Source organism: Macaca thibetana, chromosome 2 (assembly GCF_024542745.1).
Source record: "Macaca thibetana thibetana isolate TM-01 chromosome 2, ASM2454274v1, whole genome shotgun sequence".
In the NCBI taxonomy this organism is placed as follows: Eukaryota; Metazoa; Chordata; class Mammalia; order Primates; family Cercopithecidae; genus Macaca; species Macaca thibetana.
This window is the reverse complement of record NC_065579.1, coordinates 44,060,307-44,079,387: the sequence shown is the minus strand read 5'-3', so window position 1 is coordinate 44,079,387 and position 19,081 is coordinate 44,060,307. Positions and strand designations below refer to the sequence as shown.

Below are 19,081 nucleotides of genomic sequence, written 5' to 3'. Positions count from 1 at the left end.
AGCCAATGAGGCAAGTTAAGAGTTAAGCTATAAAAAAACAACCAAAAAAGTCAACTTAGTATTTACGGTTAGGAAACTTCGTAAGTAGCAGGATACTAATCTTCAGAAGCCTAATATTGGTTATATATTGGATTAGAAAGCTACAAATACATTTTTATCCAGGAAACAAAAAGCATAGATATTACAGAAATTAAGATCTCAAAGGAGTTGAATAAAAGTTTGATTAGCTTGCAGGTTTAGAAAAAATGATGATGAAAGGTAAAACATTTAAAATCCAATGTATTATCAAAAATAAATGTTTGCCAACTAAATTTAAGAAAGAAGCATTTAGTTGAAAATAGATAAGACAGTCCAGGTGCAGTGGCTCATGACTGTAATCCCAGCACTGGGAGGCTGAGGCAGGCAGATCACTTGAGGTCAGGAGTTCCAGACCAGCCTGGCCAACACGGTGAAACTCTGTCTTTACTGAAAATACAAAAATCAGTCAGGCATGGTGCCCGTAATCCAGCTGCTTGGGAGGCTGAGGCAGGAGAATCGCTTGAACCCAGGAGGCGGAGTTGCAGTGAGCTGAGATCCTGCCACTGTACTCCAGTCTGGGCTTGTATGGATGACAGAGTGAGACTTCGTCTCACAAACAAAACCAAAAAAAGTAGATAAGACATATCAGAACACATAAGAAACCTTGTTTTAAAGTAAATTCTTTATTCAAAAATTTGAATTTAAGAGAAATTTGCAGGACCAAAACCAGAAATCTAAGAGTTTATTTTTTTTAAAAAAAAGCTTTTTATCATGGGAATTTAAAAACACAAACAAAAGAGAATATTGAACTCTCCTGTACCCATTATCTAGTTTAAACAATTATCAACTGAAGACTAATCTTGTTCGCCGTCATAGAAAGAAAAAATTATGTCCTTTGCACCAATATGGATGCAGCTGGAGGCCACTACCCTATGCGAATTAATGCAGAAACAGAAAACCAAATACCGTATGTTCTCACTTGTAAGTGGGAGCTAAACACTGGGTATGCACAAACACAAACATGGTAACAATAGACACTGGGGGTTCCAAAAGTGGGGAGGGAGATGGGGAGTAGGGGTTGAAAAAGTTATCCGGTACTTTGTTCGTTACTTGGGCAAAGGGATCATAAGCCTAAACCTAGCATTACACAATATACCCATGTAACAAACCTGCACATGTACCCCTGAATCTAAAATTAAAAAACAACACAAAACAAAACTGGATGAAGGCTGATAAAAACTGCAAAGTACCATTGACAATCAAGTATTCTTATTTCCTTTTTTAGGGGGGTACTCAGCAATATGCTTGCCTAAATTTGAAATTTACAATTTGTTGTTGGTGTAAACATCTATTTTTTTCTAGACCATATCAGGTTTAGAGAAAGGTAATTTTTACTCTTACAGTAGCCTAAATTTGCAAAAACAATTGAACTCAACTAATTTGGACATTAAAACTTCAGAACTGCTGGGCTTTAGCCAAAATATATCTTTCTAGGATGGGAAAAACAAAAAAAAAGTTTGTTACTCATTCAAGATATCACAGGAGTTCCAGGAGTTAAACTAAAAGTTTATTTATCTAAAATAATATGCCAATTACAAATATTTCATCCCCTTTACTCCATTACAGCAAAATATCTAAAAATATCTAGGAAAAAAACCTAACTGTACTCTTATTCTTCAATAATTCATTATTTTAAAAAGGTGTTTTCTTGCACTATATATAAAATAGTGAATCTTTGCTTTACTTAACTATAACCAGAAACTAAACTGCAGAAAAAGTGTACTATATATGTCTTTTATTAGTACATTCTAAAACAAAATTATTTTAAAAGTTACTATGTGCAGCCAGATGCTCAATAGTAATACTGATAACATCCTTATTTGGACACTGAAAATAGCCTAATTTTAAATTATGCTGCAGAAACCATCACAATTAGAATATATTAAGGGAATTTATTTTTAAATATTTACCTGCATATATTTTTTTCCTGTGACTTATCATCATATTGCCCACAAAATTTATTTTCAGAAATAACTCCAAATTAAATTTACAAATTTGGATTTGCCATTAACCACACTGTAGGGTAGATAAAAGCAACCGAATGGAGATTCTTTTTGTAGTGAAGCTCAAACTTCAAGAACCAAGAAAATCGTGTGGAGTGCCACTTATTATTTTCATCACTCTTTGAACCAGAATCTTATTTATTTAATATTTAAAAATCCTTACTACACACAAATAGATAACAATGCATACACACATAAACAATGTCACCAAATCAATGCTTTTTTTTTTTTTTAAGAAGTTTTCTTTTTTTTCTCTTTTAACTTTGGTTTTCTCCTATCTTTTTTCTTATCTTCAAAACACTACCATTCTGCACCTCCGCTTCTCTTAGGAACCTGTTAACTACCTACTATGAACCCTTCTCTATTTTCTTCATGCTTATATAATTTTATATAGATTTTTTAAAATGTGTGCATATATACACATTTGTAAATGAGTTTTGAGCCTATTCGTTTACAAAACTGTTATCATATTCTACTCTCCAGTATCTTGTTTTTTTACCTGCAAGCACTTCCTAGTTAACTCTTTGAGACTACTTTTCATAGATCCGGTTTGTTCTTTTTAATGGGTACATAATATTCATGCAATGAATGAACTCTAGAGTTCTTTAAGAGAGGTATTTATGAATATAATGAAAAATAATTGTACTGTGTTGTGAAGTGAAAATGCTATACAGCTTAATAGGCCATAAGTAACTTAAAAATAATTGTGTTCAAAAAACAATAAACAACAAACATTAACATTTTGAATTTAATTTCAACCCTCCTTACTAAGAGACTGGGGAAAATTATTTATTTGTTTGTGGGTCTGGGAAATTCTCTCTTTCAGTCCTCTGTTACCCAAGTTCTGCTAAAACGCTTTTGTGGATTTTCTTTGCCATTCTTCTCCCAGAATAATCTGCATTGATACTTCTTTTATTATTTGCAGAAAATCCTCAACCTCTGTTTATACATTTGTTTAACATTTAAACCTCTGTTTAACATTGTTAAGCCTCTATTTAACATTGTTAAACCTCTGTTTAACATTTGTACTAGGCACAGCAAATTTATGGCACTGGTTATTTACACTGAGGAAGAGTTTGTCTTTCCATTTTCATCTTGTTACTGCTCAATTCTATTCCTCTCTTAATTCACTGCCTCGATGGTATACACTTGCTACATTTTAATGTTTTAAAAATATATTTAAAAAGTTTTAAAATACATTAAGATGCATTTTAAATGCTGTCAATATTTCCCCTATACTGTTTGAGAAATAAGTTACATATTTTATCTAAGAATGTAGAATGTTTGGAATTATTACTATTTTTTGAGACAGAGTCTCACTCTGTCAACCCAGGCCAGAGTACAATGGCGTGGTCTCAGCTCACTGAACCTCTGCCTCCCGGGTTCAAGTGATTCTCCTGCCTCAGCCTCCCAAGTAGCTGGGACTACAGGTGCATGCCACCACACCGGGCTAATTTTTGTATTTTTAGTATAGATGGGGTTTCACTATGTTGGCCAGGCTGGTCTCGAACTCCTGACCTCAAGTGATCTACCTGCCTCAGCCTCCCAAAGTGCTGGGATTACAGGTGTAAGCCACCATGCCTGGCCTGGAATTATTTATTTATACTCATAGCTTTCAAGTTTTATAAATCCTGTGCTAAAGCCTTTCTAAAGTTTGAAATTACAAAGCCCAGTAGTAAATTCCCTAAAAATACTAAAATGGATTCACAGGTGCAATATTTTTAGGCAGTTTAAATTATGTTAAGCATTGCTATTTGAACCCACAATTTTATTTTCAGTAGATAGGTCAGCATAGGGCACATGGGCTTAGTAGTAGACATTCCATGGATGTTGACGAGAGTGAGTGAATGAATGCTTTGATTTTGAAGCCTCAGGTCACTTTTTGAAAGCAATTAGAAGTTTCTAATTAACATGAGAAAAAAGCTGCCATCTTCTCTATTCTCTATCTAAAGGCAATGCCAAACAAAATTTAAAAATATATACACTGAATTTTTTTTAAAAAAGACTAATCTTGTTTCAACCATACCTTCACTCACTCTCCCATCCTGTTCCCGCATTATTATTTTAAAGCAATTTCCAGGTATAATTTCATATATAATTTTAAAAAGTCATCACTATTCACTTAGTGTTCAAATTTCCCCAAACTCATCATAAATGTTTTTCTACAGTTTGTTCAAATCCAAATAAGGTCCACAGATTAGAACTGGTAATAGCATTCTTAAGTCTCTTTTATAGATTCCTCACTGTTGGTCCTACAAGAGTTTTCCACCTTTGGAATTGTGTTAACTCTTATCTCTACCTCCATAATGTCATTTACCATACTCCTTCATCCTCTCTGTATTTCCTCTACATTGGTAGTTAGATCTAGAGGCTTGGTTAGATTCAGATTTGATGTTCTGGCAAGAACGCTTCATTGACAATGCTGTGTAGTTCTACCAGAGGCACAAATGTCTGGTTGTTTCTCCTTTTACAATATCAGCAGCCACTGATGATCACGGCTTAGAGCCATTAATCATCAAAATGATAATTTTATAATTCTATCACTCCTCCTTCACTTAGCTGGAATGCTGAGATGCTTTTTATAAAAGAAACAGTAGCTTTAATACTTAATTTAATAGTAGGTTTAATACTCCTCTAATATACTAATTCATTTAAAAATAGAAGGAAGAAGGCTTTAATAGAGTATTTATTAGCTTTGAGAAAGATAAAGACAGAAAAGACAACTAGCGAATTAACCAAGGCAAATTTAAAGGATGAAGGGATGGTTAATACAAGAAGAAATTATATCACTACCCCACAAAAGAGGAATATCAACCTTCAGAACATCTATTGTCTGATTTAAGAAATAGTGATGTAAAGATATAATCAATGAAATAATTAGAAACAAGCCTATTAGGAAACGTGACTCAGAATTACCTCTAAGGGAAGTGTATTAGTCTGTTCTCATGCTGCTAATAAAGACATACCCAAGACTGGGTAATTTATTAAGGAAAGAGGTTTAATTGACTCATACTTCCACATGGCTGGGGAGACCTCGCAATCATGACAGAAGACAAAGAAGAGTAAAGGGACGTCTTACATGCGGCAGGCAAGAGAGCTTGTGCAGGGGAACTCCCATTTGTAAAACCATCAGATCTCGTGAGACTTATTCACTACCACAAGAACAGTATGGGGGTTTGAAACCACCTGATGATTCAATTATCTTCACCAGGCCCTGGCCTTGACATGGGAATGGTGACAATTCAAGGTGAGATGTGGGTGGGGACACAGCCAAACCGTATCAGGAAGTTTAGCTGGTTGATGACCAAGCATCCTGACAATTGATACTTCGGTCAATTTTTCACAATCCAGGGCATGTTCTGCAACCTTGCAAATTCAGACACCACGTTTTATCAGCACATCCACAGGGAACCTGAAGGTCAAGTGTGGTGGCTCACGCCTGTGATCCCAGCACTTTGGGAGGCCAAGGCGGGTGGATCACCTGAGGTCAGGAGTTTAAGACCAGCCTGGCCTACATGGCGAAACCCCATCTCTACAAAAATACAAAAATTAGCCAGGCATGGTGGCACACGCCTGTAGTCCCAGCTACTCGGGAGGCTGAGGCAGGAGAATCGCTTGAACCCAGGAGGCGGAGGTTGCACGGAGCCAAGACTGTGCCACTGCACTCCAGCCTGGGCAAGAGAGAGAGAGACTCCATCTCACAAAAATAAAAAATAAAAAAAATAAGATGCACCTGAATTGCAATGACTGAGTGCAGAGCCTGATATACTTAAAAGCAGGCCAATTATTACATTTATGAAAAAGAAATATAGTCAAGTGGCATAAGTACCTGGATTGTTAAGTGACCAATGCATTTTATTATAGAAATGCTCACTTACAAAAGTAGGGAGAAGAGTGACAATAGTAATAATGAATGCCGTTTCTTACCACCACCCCCATGTGCTCATCACTTGGTTACAACAATCATCAACATTTACCATAGTGTTTTCATCTATATCTTTCACTGAATTTTTTTATCTGTTAGTAGCTATTTGGAAAGACAAATTATCAAAAGGCATTGTGGTGAGTACAGAGGCATGACAAGGAGTTTTATGCAGCCTTAAGAATCTCTCAGCTAAGACAATAGTGTTGCCAAGGAAACAGTAATTCTTCTGGACCAGAATCCCCTTCCCCATCAACTGTGCTTGAATAGGCAGTACCATGCCTACCTCTTTGGAATCCTTTTTTATTACTCTAGATGAATCTTTTCCTCCTATGGAACCAGTGTTTTCTATGCACAGTAGAGTAACATTACTTGTATTACTGCTTACTCAGTTACAACTACTTCTGCCTCTGGGACCATCCCTATCCATCTTAAAACAGTACCTCTACACTCTACAGTCAAAACAAACTCTGTTTTGGTTTGTAGTACAGAAATTTTGCTCAGAGCGCAACTTTATTTCCTTTAGCTCCAAATAACTGGGGAAGGGGTATATCCCCCTTTACTCTCTTATAACTAAAAATCACCAGGTCTACAGTCTTAACATAGCATTGTTCTATGTAGAGGAATTAGGGTAGTGCTATGCCAATTACTCATTTTTATGCATATATCGTTTTTGGATGCTTAAGAACTGCAGAAGGGTTCACTCCTGCCATACTTTCTAAACTTGTTTCCTTGGATTTTCTTTGCAGGATAAGAAATCCCCACAGACAAAATATCTCATCTATGTCTACTTTAAAAAAAAAGAGACTTCACAACATGTTGTTTTACCCATCCTTTGAAAAGATCATTTTTAAAATGAGTAGGGATCTCTCTGATTCTCTTTTAAATAATATTTTATAAGCAAGGGGCACTCAAATTTTTTCTAATGGCTTAAAAGAGAGAATGTTTTTGAGTTTTAAATATATTCAGAAATATGCCAAAGTTCAAACTTCAGCACACTGGTTGAAAGCACAAACTTTGGGGTCAGACAGTTTGGTTCAAATCCCAGTTGTGTGACCTTAGACAAGTTGCTCAATTTCTCTGTGCTTTTTCCTCATTTGTCAAATAAGGACTATTAATAGTATCTTAACACATTAAAACCCTACAATAGCCCGAAAAAAGTTATTATAAGTAAAGCACTTAGAATAGTTCCTGGCACACAGTAATCACTATGTAAATGTTACATATATAACATTTATATATATGATGTATAATTATTACCACTTAAATATGTGAATAACTATCAATAGTTATTTGTATAACCACATAAATGTGATTATTTTAAAATATGATTACAAAGGCTCAATTTAATAAACTACCTGAAGGATCCTTGTGAATTAAATAATTCTGTATGAATTAGAGATAAAGAAAACAGGCTCAAGATGTGTTAAATAGTTCAGGAATATCTGGCATTTCTAAGTGAAAACAAAACAAAAAACTCATATATATATATATATGTTTGTCAGTTTTTGAACAAAATATTTCAGTTTGAAAGAAAAAGAAACAGGACACAAAGAGAAATTTTTAACTGAAAGTAGCATTCAGTTGCTCTACACATGTACTTTTCATTCACAGGCATAAAAGCAATCCTTATGCCCTCAAGATAAACAGTTTTGACAGTCCCTTAACAGAAAAAAATCAGCATTTAAATAATTCTAACCATAAGGTCTGTGTAATTAAAACTGAGGTAGACAAACGCAAAGTACAATTATTTGTACATAATGCTATGTAAACGAGAGACTGAAGAGGCAGTTCTACTAATAACTGAATGTGGGCCAGGTGCAGTGGGTCACGCCTGTAATCCCAGCACTTTGGGAGGCGAGGCGGGGGGATCACGAGGTCAGGAGATCAAAACCAGCCTGGTCAACATGGTGAAACCCCGTTTCTACTAAAAATACAAAAATTAGCTGGGTGTGGTGGCGCATGCCTGTCATCCAAGCTACTCAGAGGCTGAGGCAGGAGAATGGCTTAAACCCGGGAGGTGGAGATTGCAGTGAGCCAAGATTGTGCCACAGCACTCCAGCCTGGCAACAGAGTGAGACTCCGTCTAAAAAAAAAAAAAAAGTTGAACATTATTTCTGTTTTTTTTTTCTGGTTTTTGAGACAGTCTTGTTCTGTCGCCCAGATTGAAGTGCAGTGGCGGGATCTCGGCTCACTGCAAGCTCCGCCTCCCGGGTCACGCCATTCTCCTGCCTCAGCCTCCTTAGTAGCTGGGACTACAGGCGCCCCCGCCACCACGCCTGGCTAATTTTTTGTATTTTTTGTAGAGACGGGGTTTCACCGTGTTAGCCAGGATGGTCTCATCTCCTGACCTCATGATCCGCCCGCCTCGGTCTCCCAAAGTGCTGGGATTACAGGTGTGAGCCACCGCACCTGGCCTATTTCTGGTTTTTTTTTTTTTTTTTTTTTTTTTCCAGCTGAAGACAGGAGACTTGTTATATTTTCTAAATTCAAATATTAAACAGATATGTTAAAAATGTGAGACCAAAGGCAGGGCGCAGTGGCTCAGGCCTGCAATCCCAGCGCTTTGGGAGGCCAAGGTAGGCGGATCACAAGGTCAGGAGTTCAAGACCAGAGTGGCCAACATAGTTAAACCCCGTCTTTACCAAAAATACAAAAATCAGCTTGGCATGGTGGCGTGTGCCTGTAGTCCCAGCTACTTGGGAGGCTGAGGCAGGAGAACTGCTTGAACCCGGGAGGTGGAGGTTGCAGTGAGCTAAGATCATGCCACTGCACTCCAGTCTGGGCAACAGTGAGACTTTGTCTCAAAAAAAGTGAGACCCAAAAAAAAAAAAAAGTTTGAGGACAAAAGGTGTCAAAATTATCAAACTGGAAAGCTAAATCATATCAAATATTAATCTAGTCTAAAAGTATGTATAAAGTGCTTCTGTTGAAAAGAAAAACCCAGTAATTCATTTTATCTATTATTTGAATCTTACTTTCAAATTTAAAAATTACAGCTGAAAAGATGTTTATATCTATTTTGAGACTTTTCAAACAACAGAATTAAACTACTGATGATTACTCTCTTTTTTTTTTTTTTTTTTGAGATGGAGTCTTGCTCTGTCGCCCAGGCTGGAGTGCAGTGGCCGGATCTCGGCTCACTGCAAGCTCTGCCTCCAGCCTCCCGGGTTTACGCCATTCTCCTGCCTCAGCCTCCCATAGCTGGGACTACAGGTGCCTGCCACCTCGCCCGGCTAGTTTTTTTTTTTTTTTTTTTTTTTTTTGTATTTTTTAGTAGAGACAGAGTTTCACCGTGTTAGCCAGGATGGTCTCGATCTCCTGACCTCGTGATCCACCCGCCTCGGCCTCCCTACTCTCTTACCATCAACATTAGAAGGAATTTGCCTGAAATCCTGAGCGTAAATAAATCTTTTCTTGAGTTTTCATGCAGTTACCAACAACCCCACAAGGGGATGCTACAGCTCTACAACTGATGGAGGAGGGTAAGAGTTTTATTTCCAACTTACAAGAAATGGCATTCACATTTTTATATTTCCTTACAACTATGGAAGTATATATGAATTACCAGATGTTTCTATTTCATGCTATATAAATTTTAGCACTTATATTTCTGGCAGGTTACTTTAAAATATCATGGGCCAAAAACATCCGTAAAAATAAAATTAGTTTGTTAATGTTCTTACATACTGCCAAGGAAGCTGCACCAAGTTTTGCCAAATTTGGAAGGCATCTCTAGAGACAGTCTTACTTAAAAAACAGATTATGTGGCACATTACAAGTTCATTTTGAGGGGCCCAAAGGCACAAGAGCTCGTTTTTCTCCTCTGTACTGAGTGGTCTGGCACGTAATTTTTAAAACTTGACAAACTGAGCTCAGAAATTTTCATTTTAAAATGTATGCTATTTGATGGAAAGTGGAAGACATGGTGTAGTGGGAGGATGACAGGTCCCAAATCTTCATCAATTTTTCATAGTGACTATGTTTGATTTTCTCCCCCTCTGTGGATGCATTTTACAAACTATAATACACAAAATGCCAACATAAAGACCAATAAATCTTAGATCTGCCTTAGAGAGAGAGGCAAAAAATAAAGTAAAAATTTTAAGAGTCTCCAAATCATTCTACAAGTGATAACTATTCCGGGACAAGACTCTAAAATGAAGATATCTGATGGCCAATCAGAAGAGGCTCTTTTGGGGACGAATGAAACTGATATCCATAAGAAACACCTAAACATTCCTCTTTGAGGCAGTGGAAACTGAGTTCCAAAAAGTGCTCCTTAAAAGACAAATGAGAAAAGCATGTTCATTTACATCCAGTTGAAACCCAAATCTAGCAAGAGAGATGCTGGGCAACATACTGAAAGGATACACAAGCTTTTAAGTGCTATAGACAGAAAAAAACAATAGTTTCACATTGATTCTGCTAAGGAAACTAGCTCAATTTAATGTGTGAACATTAATTTTAACATCAGTTTAATGTTATTAGAGTCATTAAAAAGTAAAATAATATTGTAGTCATTATTGAACACCAAGAGCCCTAAAAAGTGCCAGCTCAACAACATAAGACCTTAGACATTCAAAAAGTAACATTAGGGCCATCTACGGTACATTTCAATGGGGTGTGGTGAAGGAAGAACAGTGGTTAGTTCCCATAAACAACTGAGTTCCCTAAATAAAATCCTTTGCTTTCAAATATCCACAGCTCCTATGACCACTAATAAAACTTCTGAAATGCAGATACTGATTTGTGACCTAGCATTTTCTTACATGAACAACTTTTATGTAATGTTTTAAATGTTTCCCATTTTTCTCCTTAAGTCTTCACTTCTGAACAGAAAAATATTCCTAGACGATTCAGTTCTTTTATCTCAGTACCACAGGTCAAGTCATAAAACGTACAATGTACTTCTATGACAATGAATTAATGAACATATCAATATTAATGACATCTGGCTTATTATGCAGCAAAATTTAAAATATGTTCAGAGTAAGCATTTATTTGCATATATATACTGTATTAAAGAGAATTAAACTATGGAGTTCACTAAAATGCTGGGCTCTTACCAGGCTTGATGAGAGGAATCAGTTCTTAATACGTTCACAGGAACCTTAATCTCACCTAGGAAAACATCTTGGACCAGATTTCCATTGTTCCACAAGTCGATCCTGAAAATTGAAAACTGGCTTTATGTTTTGCAAACAATGTTTAAGAGAGTGCACATCACAAAACAGCTTCAAATTACTTTGATCTGTATTATAGCATTAATTTTACATGCTTAAAAGATGTTAGCACCACCATATACATACCTCACTATCCAGACTAGAGAAGCAAAATACTACACAGCAGCTTTTATTTAAAAAGCACAGAAAGTAATTTTAAATAGTCTAAAAGAAGGCACTTAAACTGTCTTAGTTTGAAAGTCAAGGCTTTATTTTAACCTATAGCAATAAGGACTACAGAAAGAAACTACAAAAAGAAACCAACGCAATACTACAGTTTCCTCTAGATTACCACCAATTAATATATATAGAAAAATTAGAAAAATACATTACCTGATCACTCCAAACACATGATTAATATACCATCTAGATGAACACACTGTTAACATCACACCTACACATGCATTTAAAAGATTTTTCTTCCCAAAGGGCATAGATATTTAAGACCTAGGAAACGGCACAAACTTCAAACACATGCACCTGCTGAATTATCTTCTTACCTCACTGAAATTTCTGTTAGACAGCAGATATGTTAAGAAGAATAAAAAAATTATTTCTAAATTGTCTGAGATACAACTTCCTTTCCATTCATTACACTATAATCCAGAAATGTAAGGAACAATTTGGGAAAAATTAAAAATAAAACAGATGAAAATTAGATCATCTTTGTTTATAAAATGAATACACCTTGAGTATTTCTGCAAACAAATCAGATTTTGGAGGATAATCTGGATTTAAATTAGATGCATACTCCTCTAAGTTTCATCAACCAACCTGCTATAGAGAATTCTATTAAAGTTGGTTTACCTTTTTTGGTTGAATTTAGGATTTTCTTTTGGTACACAAAAAAGCAATTCTGTAAAACCCCAAGCCACATACCTGATCTCTAGCTTTTCAATGTCCTCCTCTTCCACCTGGAACTGGGACTTTCTGGTGTAACTACTGGATCTGGTTACCTGTAAACAAAATATTTTAGTAAAATTTTTTTTTTTAAAAGTACATTTTTCCTATAACTTAAAAATGATCATCTCCAAAATATTCAATTGTGGATAAAAGCAGAGGAAAATGTCCAAGTAATATTTTACTCAATAGCTGAATACAAAAGCAACTATGGAAGTAGAAGAAAATAAGGTGGTGTAAAAAAAAATCAAAATAATCTTTGTCTCTATGCCATTCCTATCAACTCAATATATGGCAATGGCCAGGTGCAGTGGCTCATGCCTGTAATGTCAGCACTTTGGGAGGCCAAGGTGGGAGGACTGCTTGAAGCCAGGAGTTCAAGACCAGCCTGGGCAACAAAGTGAGACTATCTCTATTTTAACAAAAATAAAATAAAATAAATATATCAATGAACATTAGATTCTCTGGCTCATACGTAGTCAGTTGGTGACTCAGAAGTGTTTAAAAGACTTTCGCACATTTCTCAAGACACCAATCCTACCCTGCACTTCCTTCTCACATTTTTGCTGAAAATATCAAGGCCATTGGCAGGAACTTCTTCAATGACCGTTCACCTGAACTTGTCCACTCCCACACAGGGTTCTCTACTTGAGTTTTTCTCATGCTCTTCTCAACAAGAGAATGGGATGATTTTCTTTTATAAGACTAGCCACCCACACAAGGTATGCAATAAGCATTCAGTAAGCATTATTTGATCTATTTTAATTATAGCTTTCTATACAGTTTGTTCATCTCACTTAAGTCTAAGAAAAATTCTCCCCTTAAATTATGGTCTTCCTATCTCTTTCCTTTCTCAGACAAATATCTGAAAACTGTAATCCACCCTTACAGCTTGTACTTCCTCACCACCCACTCACTATAGTAACTCCTTATAATCTTGGCTTCCTCACAGATCACTCTCCTAAAATCTCTCTCTTCATCACCAAATCTGATGATAAATTCTTAGTTCTTACCTCCCTTGATCTCCTATTTAATTTAGTGATCATACAACTGTATCTCCTTTCCCAGAAACACTCTATAGAGTTTACCTGAGCACTACTTTGGCAACCTTATGCAGCTGTCAATTTTGTTTCTTTTTCAGAATCTATAGATATACTATTCTTCAAAATGTTATGTCTTATCTTGCACTAAAAACAACTTGGAGCTGCACAGTGCTGTACAGTCTACAAAGTGCTTTCACATCCATTATCTCCTTTGTTCATCAGAATGCTGCTCAGAGGCGGGCAGGGCTAGATTTATTATCCTCACTTAAAAACGAGGAAGCTGAAGCACAGAAATTGACATGCTCAAAGTTGAATACTTAAGTGGCAGAAATTAGTTTATTACTTTTCTCCTTTATTGTATACCTCTATTCTCTTGGCTTTCTTGACTGTTTATATAAACAAACCTTGAGTGTTGGTCAATAACTATCACTCATCTTAAGTTTCAGTCATGAACTCCCTACTGGAGGATTTAAAATGTCAGCCCTCAAGCTAATTATGCTCCAAACTAAACCACTTTTATTTTTCTTCTTCCTTAGTCTTCTATTTTTCCAGATTTGGAACCTTGGGGGCAGCATTCAACTACTTCCTTTCTCTTTTTTTCTATAACCAATTTTTTATCTTGCCCTTTGCATTCTCTCTTTTATCTGCCTCTTCCTCTTTATTTCCATAGTGCTTACACCCCCACCCCCTCCCCCTCCCCTTTTTTCTTACACCTAAAGTACAACAGTCTCCCCATCTTTCTTCTTTCTCCCTAAGCCACCTGGACCTCAGATCATAGTTAATTCTTTCCCAAACACTGTTTTACTCATAACTTATAGGCTCAAAATCATTTACTTAAGCACCACAGCTAGGCACTCAAGGCCTTTCATCAGCTGGTCCTACTCTATCTTTCTAATCTTAGTTCCCATTATTTTCTTACACAAGCCCAGTAAACTCAGTACTCACTGTACTTTGGACATAACTTTCTGCTTTTCTGTCTCTGTGCCTCTGCTCAAAATGTTCATCATATCTAATACTCTCTTTCCTCAATCTTAGAAAATCCAATCTTTCTTCAAGCCTTTAATGGAGCATCTGACCTCCAGATGGAGTTTATCTGACCTCTCCAATATCTACTGCATTTTACTGTTGTATATATGTATATGTGTGTCTGCTTTGTGTTCCTTGCTTTAGATAAAGGACAGAGATGGAAATGTATCTATCTTTATAACCAACAAAAGGCCCTCTGAATGAATGTTGCAAGGCCTAACAAGTACTCCTGCTACAGCAGGCAGGTCAGGTCTTCTACTTTACAAGGTCATCTGCTGACTGTAAGGATCCATGAAGCAGAGTAGATTACATCCAGCTAAGGTTTAAGGTATGTGGGCTAACGGGGAGTGTAAGTGCCTTTAGTCAGCAGCCCTTAGACATTGCTGTCTTCTTTGTTTTCTCCAGGTTAGATGCAACCGCCATTAATAAATGTAGAACCACTGCACCAAGTCCTTAGCCAGGAAATGGAAAAGTCTCACATTGGTACTTTTTCTTTTGTTTTTTCTCCCTTGCTTCCCCCTCCACAATTCTTCCTGCTTCACTTTCGGCATTTTCTTTGGCCTGTGTTCCTTTATTAAAGCACAGTAATCAGGCATGACTAGAGGTACCCTTACGCTCTCCACTTTGAAATACCAAGAAAAATACACATACAGAAGGAAAGGCACAAAATGTGCCTTTTTTCAAACCTTCCCTACATGTTGATACGAACTGCAACATGCTTTATTAGACAACAATCTTTTAGACAGTTGGATTTTTTTTCTGTAGTTTGCAAATAATATGAAAAAGGATTTCTTTAACAAATGCTCCAAAGAAAAGCACTCCAAAGCACTGTATTTGGGACAACTTCAAGGCAGCTGAAGCTGTCTATGAAGATAAGCAGGCATCCGTAGAATGAATTAGGCTAAAAAAAAAAGAGTAATAATAAGGCTCTAATCATACAGTATTTTATGGTCTCAAAGGATTCTCACATGCTTTGGGTCTTACAAAAACTCTATGAGTCAGGTAGTGCTGCTATTTTCCCTTCCAACTATTCTTTCACAGGATAAGAAACTTGAGTCACATTCAGTGACTCTTTCAAAGCCAACTGGACTGGAACTCAGATTTACTGAGTGGTAATTATACTTACTTCACCAGTGACTGTCAAAGGGCAGCCTGCAGAAGAGTCCTGTGGCCACTATGTGTTAGATAGGGAGCTGGATAGGGTAAGGGAGGGTGCAAAGGAGGGCATGACAGTGAGGATGACTGGCGAGTGGGTATGGCCCTGGCCCTTCCTGCTCCCAAATTAGAGCTCTGCCTTTATTCATTTTATATATTGGGCTTCCATTGCATCACACCATGGTTCTACTGCTTTCTGCTTATCTGCATTATTGATAAAATGATTACTATGACTGTGGTTTGAAAAAAGAAATTAACTAGCATTAAATATTACATATTTAATGTTAACATTTACGTAAAACAAAAAATTACCTCAAAATAAAAGATTTCATTAAACTGCGGATTGCTTGTTTTCTTCTTTACTTTTGTCTTCTTTTGGTCATTCCTGTTCCAATGTGGTAGAGTTTTACCTTGTAGAACTTAACAGTACACAATTATAAAACATGCTATTTCCAACCAGGGAGCCTGACCTCCGTTTAAAAGTTAAGGTGACTCAGGGAAGATTCAGTTTTAAATATTGCTTGGAAAAAATTAAGTGTCCTTATAAACTCAAATCAAAGAATATATAAGCTTTAGGCACCCTCTACGTGCCAAGACTGTATTATTCTCTCTACGGACACACTAGACTGCCAACCTTTTTCAGGGGCTTTAAAAACACATTCTATTCTATAAGCAACTCAGAATAAATAGAAGGAAGACAATAAGATTTAGAGTACCTTCATCTACGTTGAAAAATACCCAAGGAACTTGAAAAACATTCTTAACTCAGCTTACTTCTTGGGCTTCAGATATAATAGAGATATAATTTTTTCTTAAAAAAAATTTTTATTTTAATTTAATTATAGATTCAGAGGAGGTTACAAAAAATGCATAGGGAAATCTTGTATCTTTACCCAGTCTCCCCCAGTGTTAACATCTTACACAACCATAGTATAATAGCAAAACCCACAGTGACTTTTTATTTTTTATTTTTTTGAGACGGAGTTTTGCTCTTGTTGCCCAGGCTGGAGTGCAATGGTGCAATCTCGGCTCACCACAACCTACGCCTCAGGGTTCAAGCGATTCTCCTGCCTCAGCCTCCCGAGTAGCTGGGATTACAGGCATGCGCCACCACACCCAGCTAATTTTGTATTTTTAGTAGAGATGGTCAGGCTGGTCTCGAACTCCCGACCTCAGGTAATCCGCCTGCCTCGGCCTCCCAAAGTGCTGGGATTACAGGCGTGAGCCACCCGCGCCTGGCCAGACATTTTAAAACACAAATTCATATGCCAAACTGTCTCTAATTGTATGTTACCAAATAAAGAATTTGTCAGGTACAGATTATTTTAAAAAACAAAAACAGCTCCACTAGATTGAACATTTTTATCATGCAAAAATAAATCTCTCTAATAGCATTTAATGTCATAAGACTGAGTATCTGCTAATAGCATACTATTGTTTGAGCACCTAATAAATACCGGCATGGTACTAGGTACTTTACATACATACATAAATACATTTTTCAAAGTGACTTAGTAGTGATTTTCTACAAAGTAAGAATAACTAGAGACTCTGGGGATGGGGAAAAGGAGTGTGTATGTATGCATGCATGCGTGTGTGTGTAGAGGGAATACTGTGCTTCTTGTTTCCTGATTCTAAACCTTCAACTTGTAGACATATTTCAGATGTGTCAGTTCCTTAAAGAAACCATAATGAAGTCATATAACACACTGTATTACAAAATGCTATAGGTTTTTTCACAAATTATTATAAATCATTTAAATTAATGATATGGTACACTTTGCCATGCTCTACTACTTCAGCAGTTTTTCTACAGTTGGAATTCTCTCTGTAGAGGACAGATCTCATGAGTAGAAAAGGCGATTTTTCAGTCCTGAGTTGCCTTCCAGATAAAAATATATAAATTGTCTTGTTATTCTGAACTGGCATTCATTAAAACAGGATTTTACAGGCATAAAATTTAGGATATTTGAAAGTAGGAATGTTGATGCATGAACAGTCAAGTTTATGTTTTAAAGCACTACACTGTAATAGTATAAAACTGAGGTTGTTCCCTAAAGCCTAACAGCATGGCAGATTTAAAATGGGGTACCAATTTCTGTCTGTAAAAAGAGGGTTTTGTTATTAACAAGTGTATAATAGAACTCACTAAAGATTATTCTTTCAAAGCATTTATTACTTTGTGTTATAAATAGCTATTTATCATTTGCTCATAGAATCTTACTTTTTAAATTTTTAAATCAAACATTAAAACTTAAAAACCTAATAATAATTCAATAAACATTACCTAGAAGGGCCCACTAGAGAAACTGTTGCATAAGGGTCACAGCTTTGGCCATTTATGAGAGGCAACCCATGGCATGCCTTGATGCTAAGGTAGAATAAAAGAGATTTAACATATTAGATGCCAGTTAAACAAGATAAAACATTACCTTTAAACACAAACTAATACATTCAAAGGGTTAAGAATTGTTTTCCATGTGTCTGCAGTTGTATGGCTATATACTACCTACTCCATACACATACGTATGCATTTTTAAATTTATGCTATCCACAATCATTAATGAAACTATCAAATACAGGCTGAGCATTCCAAATTTAAAAATCCAAAGTCCTCCCAAATTCAAAACTTTCTGAGCACCAACAAGATGCTCAAAGGAAATGCTCACTGGGGCATTTCAAATTTGGGCTTTCTGGATTTGGGATGCTTAATGGGCAAGTATATATAATGCAAATACTCCAAAAAAACAAAAAACAAAAAAACCAACAAGAATAAGAAATTCCAAACACTTCTAGTCTCAAGCATTGTAGATAAGGGATGTGTAACAGTCAACACATTTCCTCCTGCTAAATACCCAACAAGGTACATTTTGTGGTTTGATAATACATCAAAACTGCTGTGGCCTCTAAAAAGGAAAAGAAAGCGGTACAAACCCTAAATGAGAAGCTACAAACCAAGCCAGCTCTATGGCATCATATCCTCTGCTAAAGCATGAATGACAAACAAGGAAACAACTGTGGCTTCCACTTAAAAATCTGATTCATAAATATGGGGCAAGCCTCACACAATTCTGTAGCCTTTTATTCCAATTCTCAGTAAACAGCTCCTGCACCATTCTGTAGAAAATGTTTTAGACCATAAAAACCAAGGTCATCTGATCTACTCCATGGCTCATAGTTGTTGGTATTTACAGAGAACACAGAATCTAACTTTAGTGATATGTTCCTCCAATTTTCTCATTAAATATTACTGACTTTATGAGTTTAGTTTAATGTCTAAGGTTCTGCATTTTCTAATGCCTAAGAGAAACTCATGAGTGTTTTGAAAAGTATTCTTTGTTGAAAGATGCAAGCTGTTGAGTAACATCCTTATTTCTCTCCACAACCCACAGGTCACAGATGTGAGTGAAGTGCTATTGGTATACCGCCGAGTAAAGACAGAAATGATAATATGACTCATTTCTATTAAGCTGGGCATCAAAAAATAAAGAAATTTTGAAACTAGCCAAAGAAAACACAAGCCAGGATAATAATTCTGGTTTTTAATGTGGGGTTCAGGAATACTCAGATTTTTCCATTGTACATACTGCTTAAAACTTACACTTCTCAGGCTAAACCTCATAATGATATCTGATACAGCATTTGCAGTTTACTATGCACTTTCACAAAATGCACCTAATTCTCACAACTGCCTTTGAGAAGAGTATTATGCCATTTAAAAGAAGTAAG

At 36.3% G+C, this 19,081-nt stretch overlaps 1 protein-coding gene across 3 annotated transcripts in view; it reads right to left on the bottom strand.

Annotated features, from left to right (window-relative positions):
- RASA2 (RAS p21 protein activator 2) overlaps positions 1–19,081 on the bottom strand; it is a 125,246-nt gene that overhangs the window by 45,796 nt on the left and 60,369 nt on the right. For all 3 annotated transcript variants that reach the window (XM_050778073.1, XM_050778077.1, XM_050778082.1), the window contains 4 exons: positions 17,640–17,723; positions 15,665–15,737; positions 12,108–12,184; positions 11,073–11,174 (listed from right to left, as the gene is read on the bottom strand). In XM_050778073.1, coding sequence (XP_050634030.1) covers positions 11,073–11,174; positions 12,108–12,184; positions 15,665–15,737; positions 17,640–17,723 — 336 coding nt within the window. The remainder of the gene's footprint in view (positions 1–11,072; positions 11,175–12,107; positions 12,185–15,664; positions 15,738–17,639; positions 17,724–19,081) is intronic.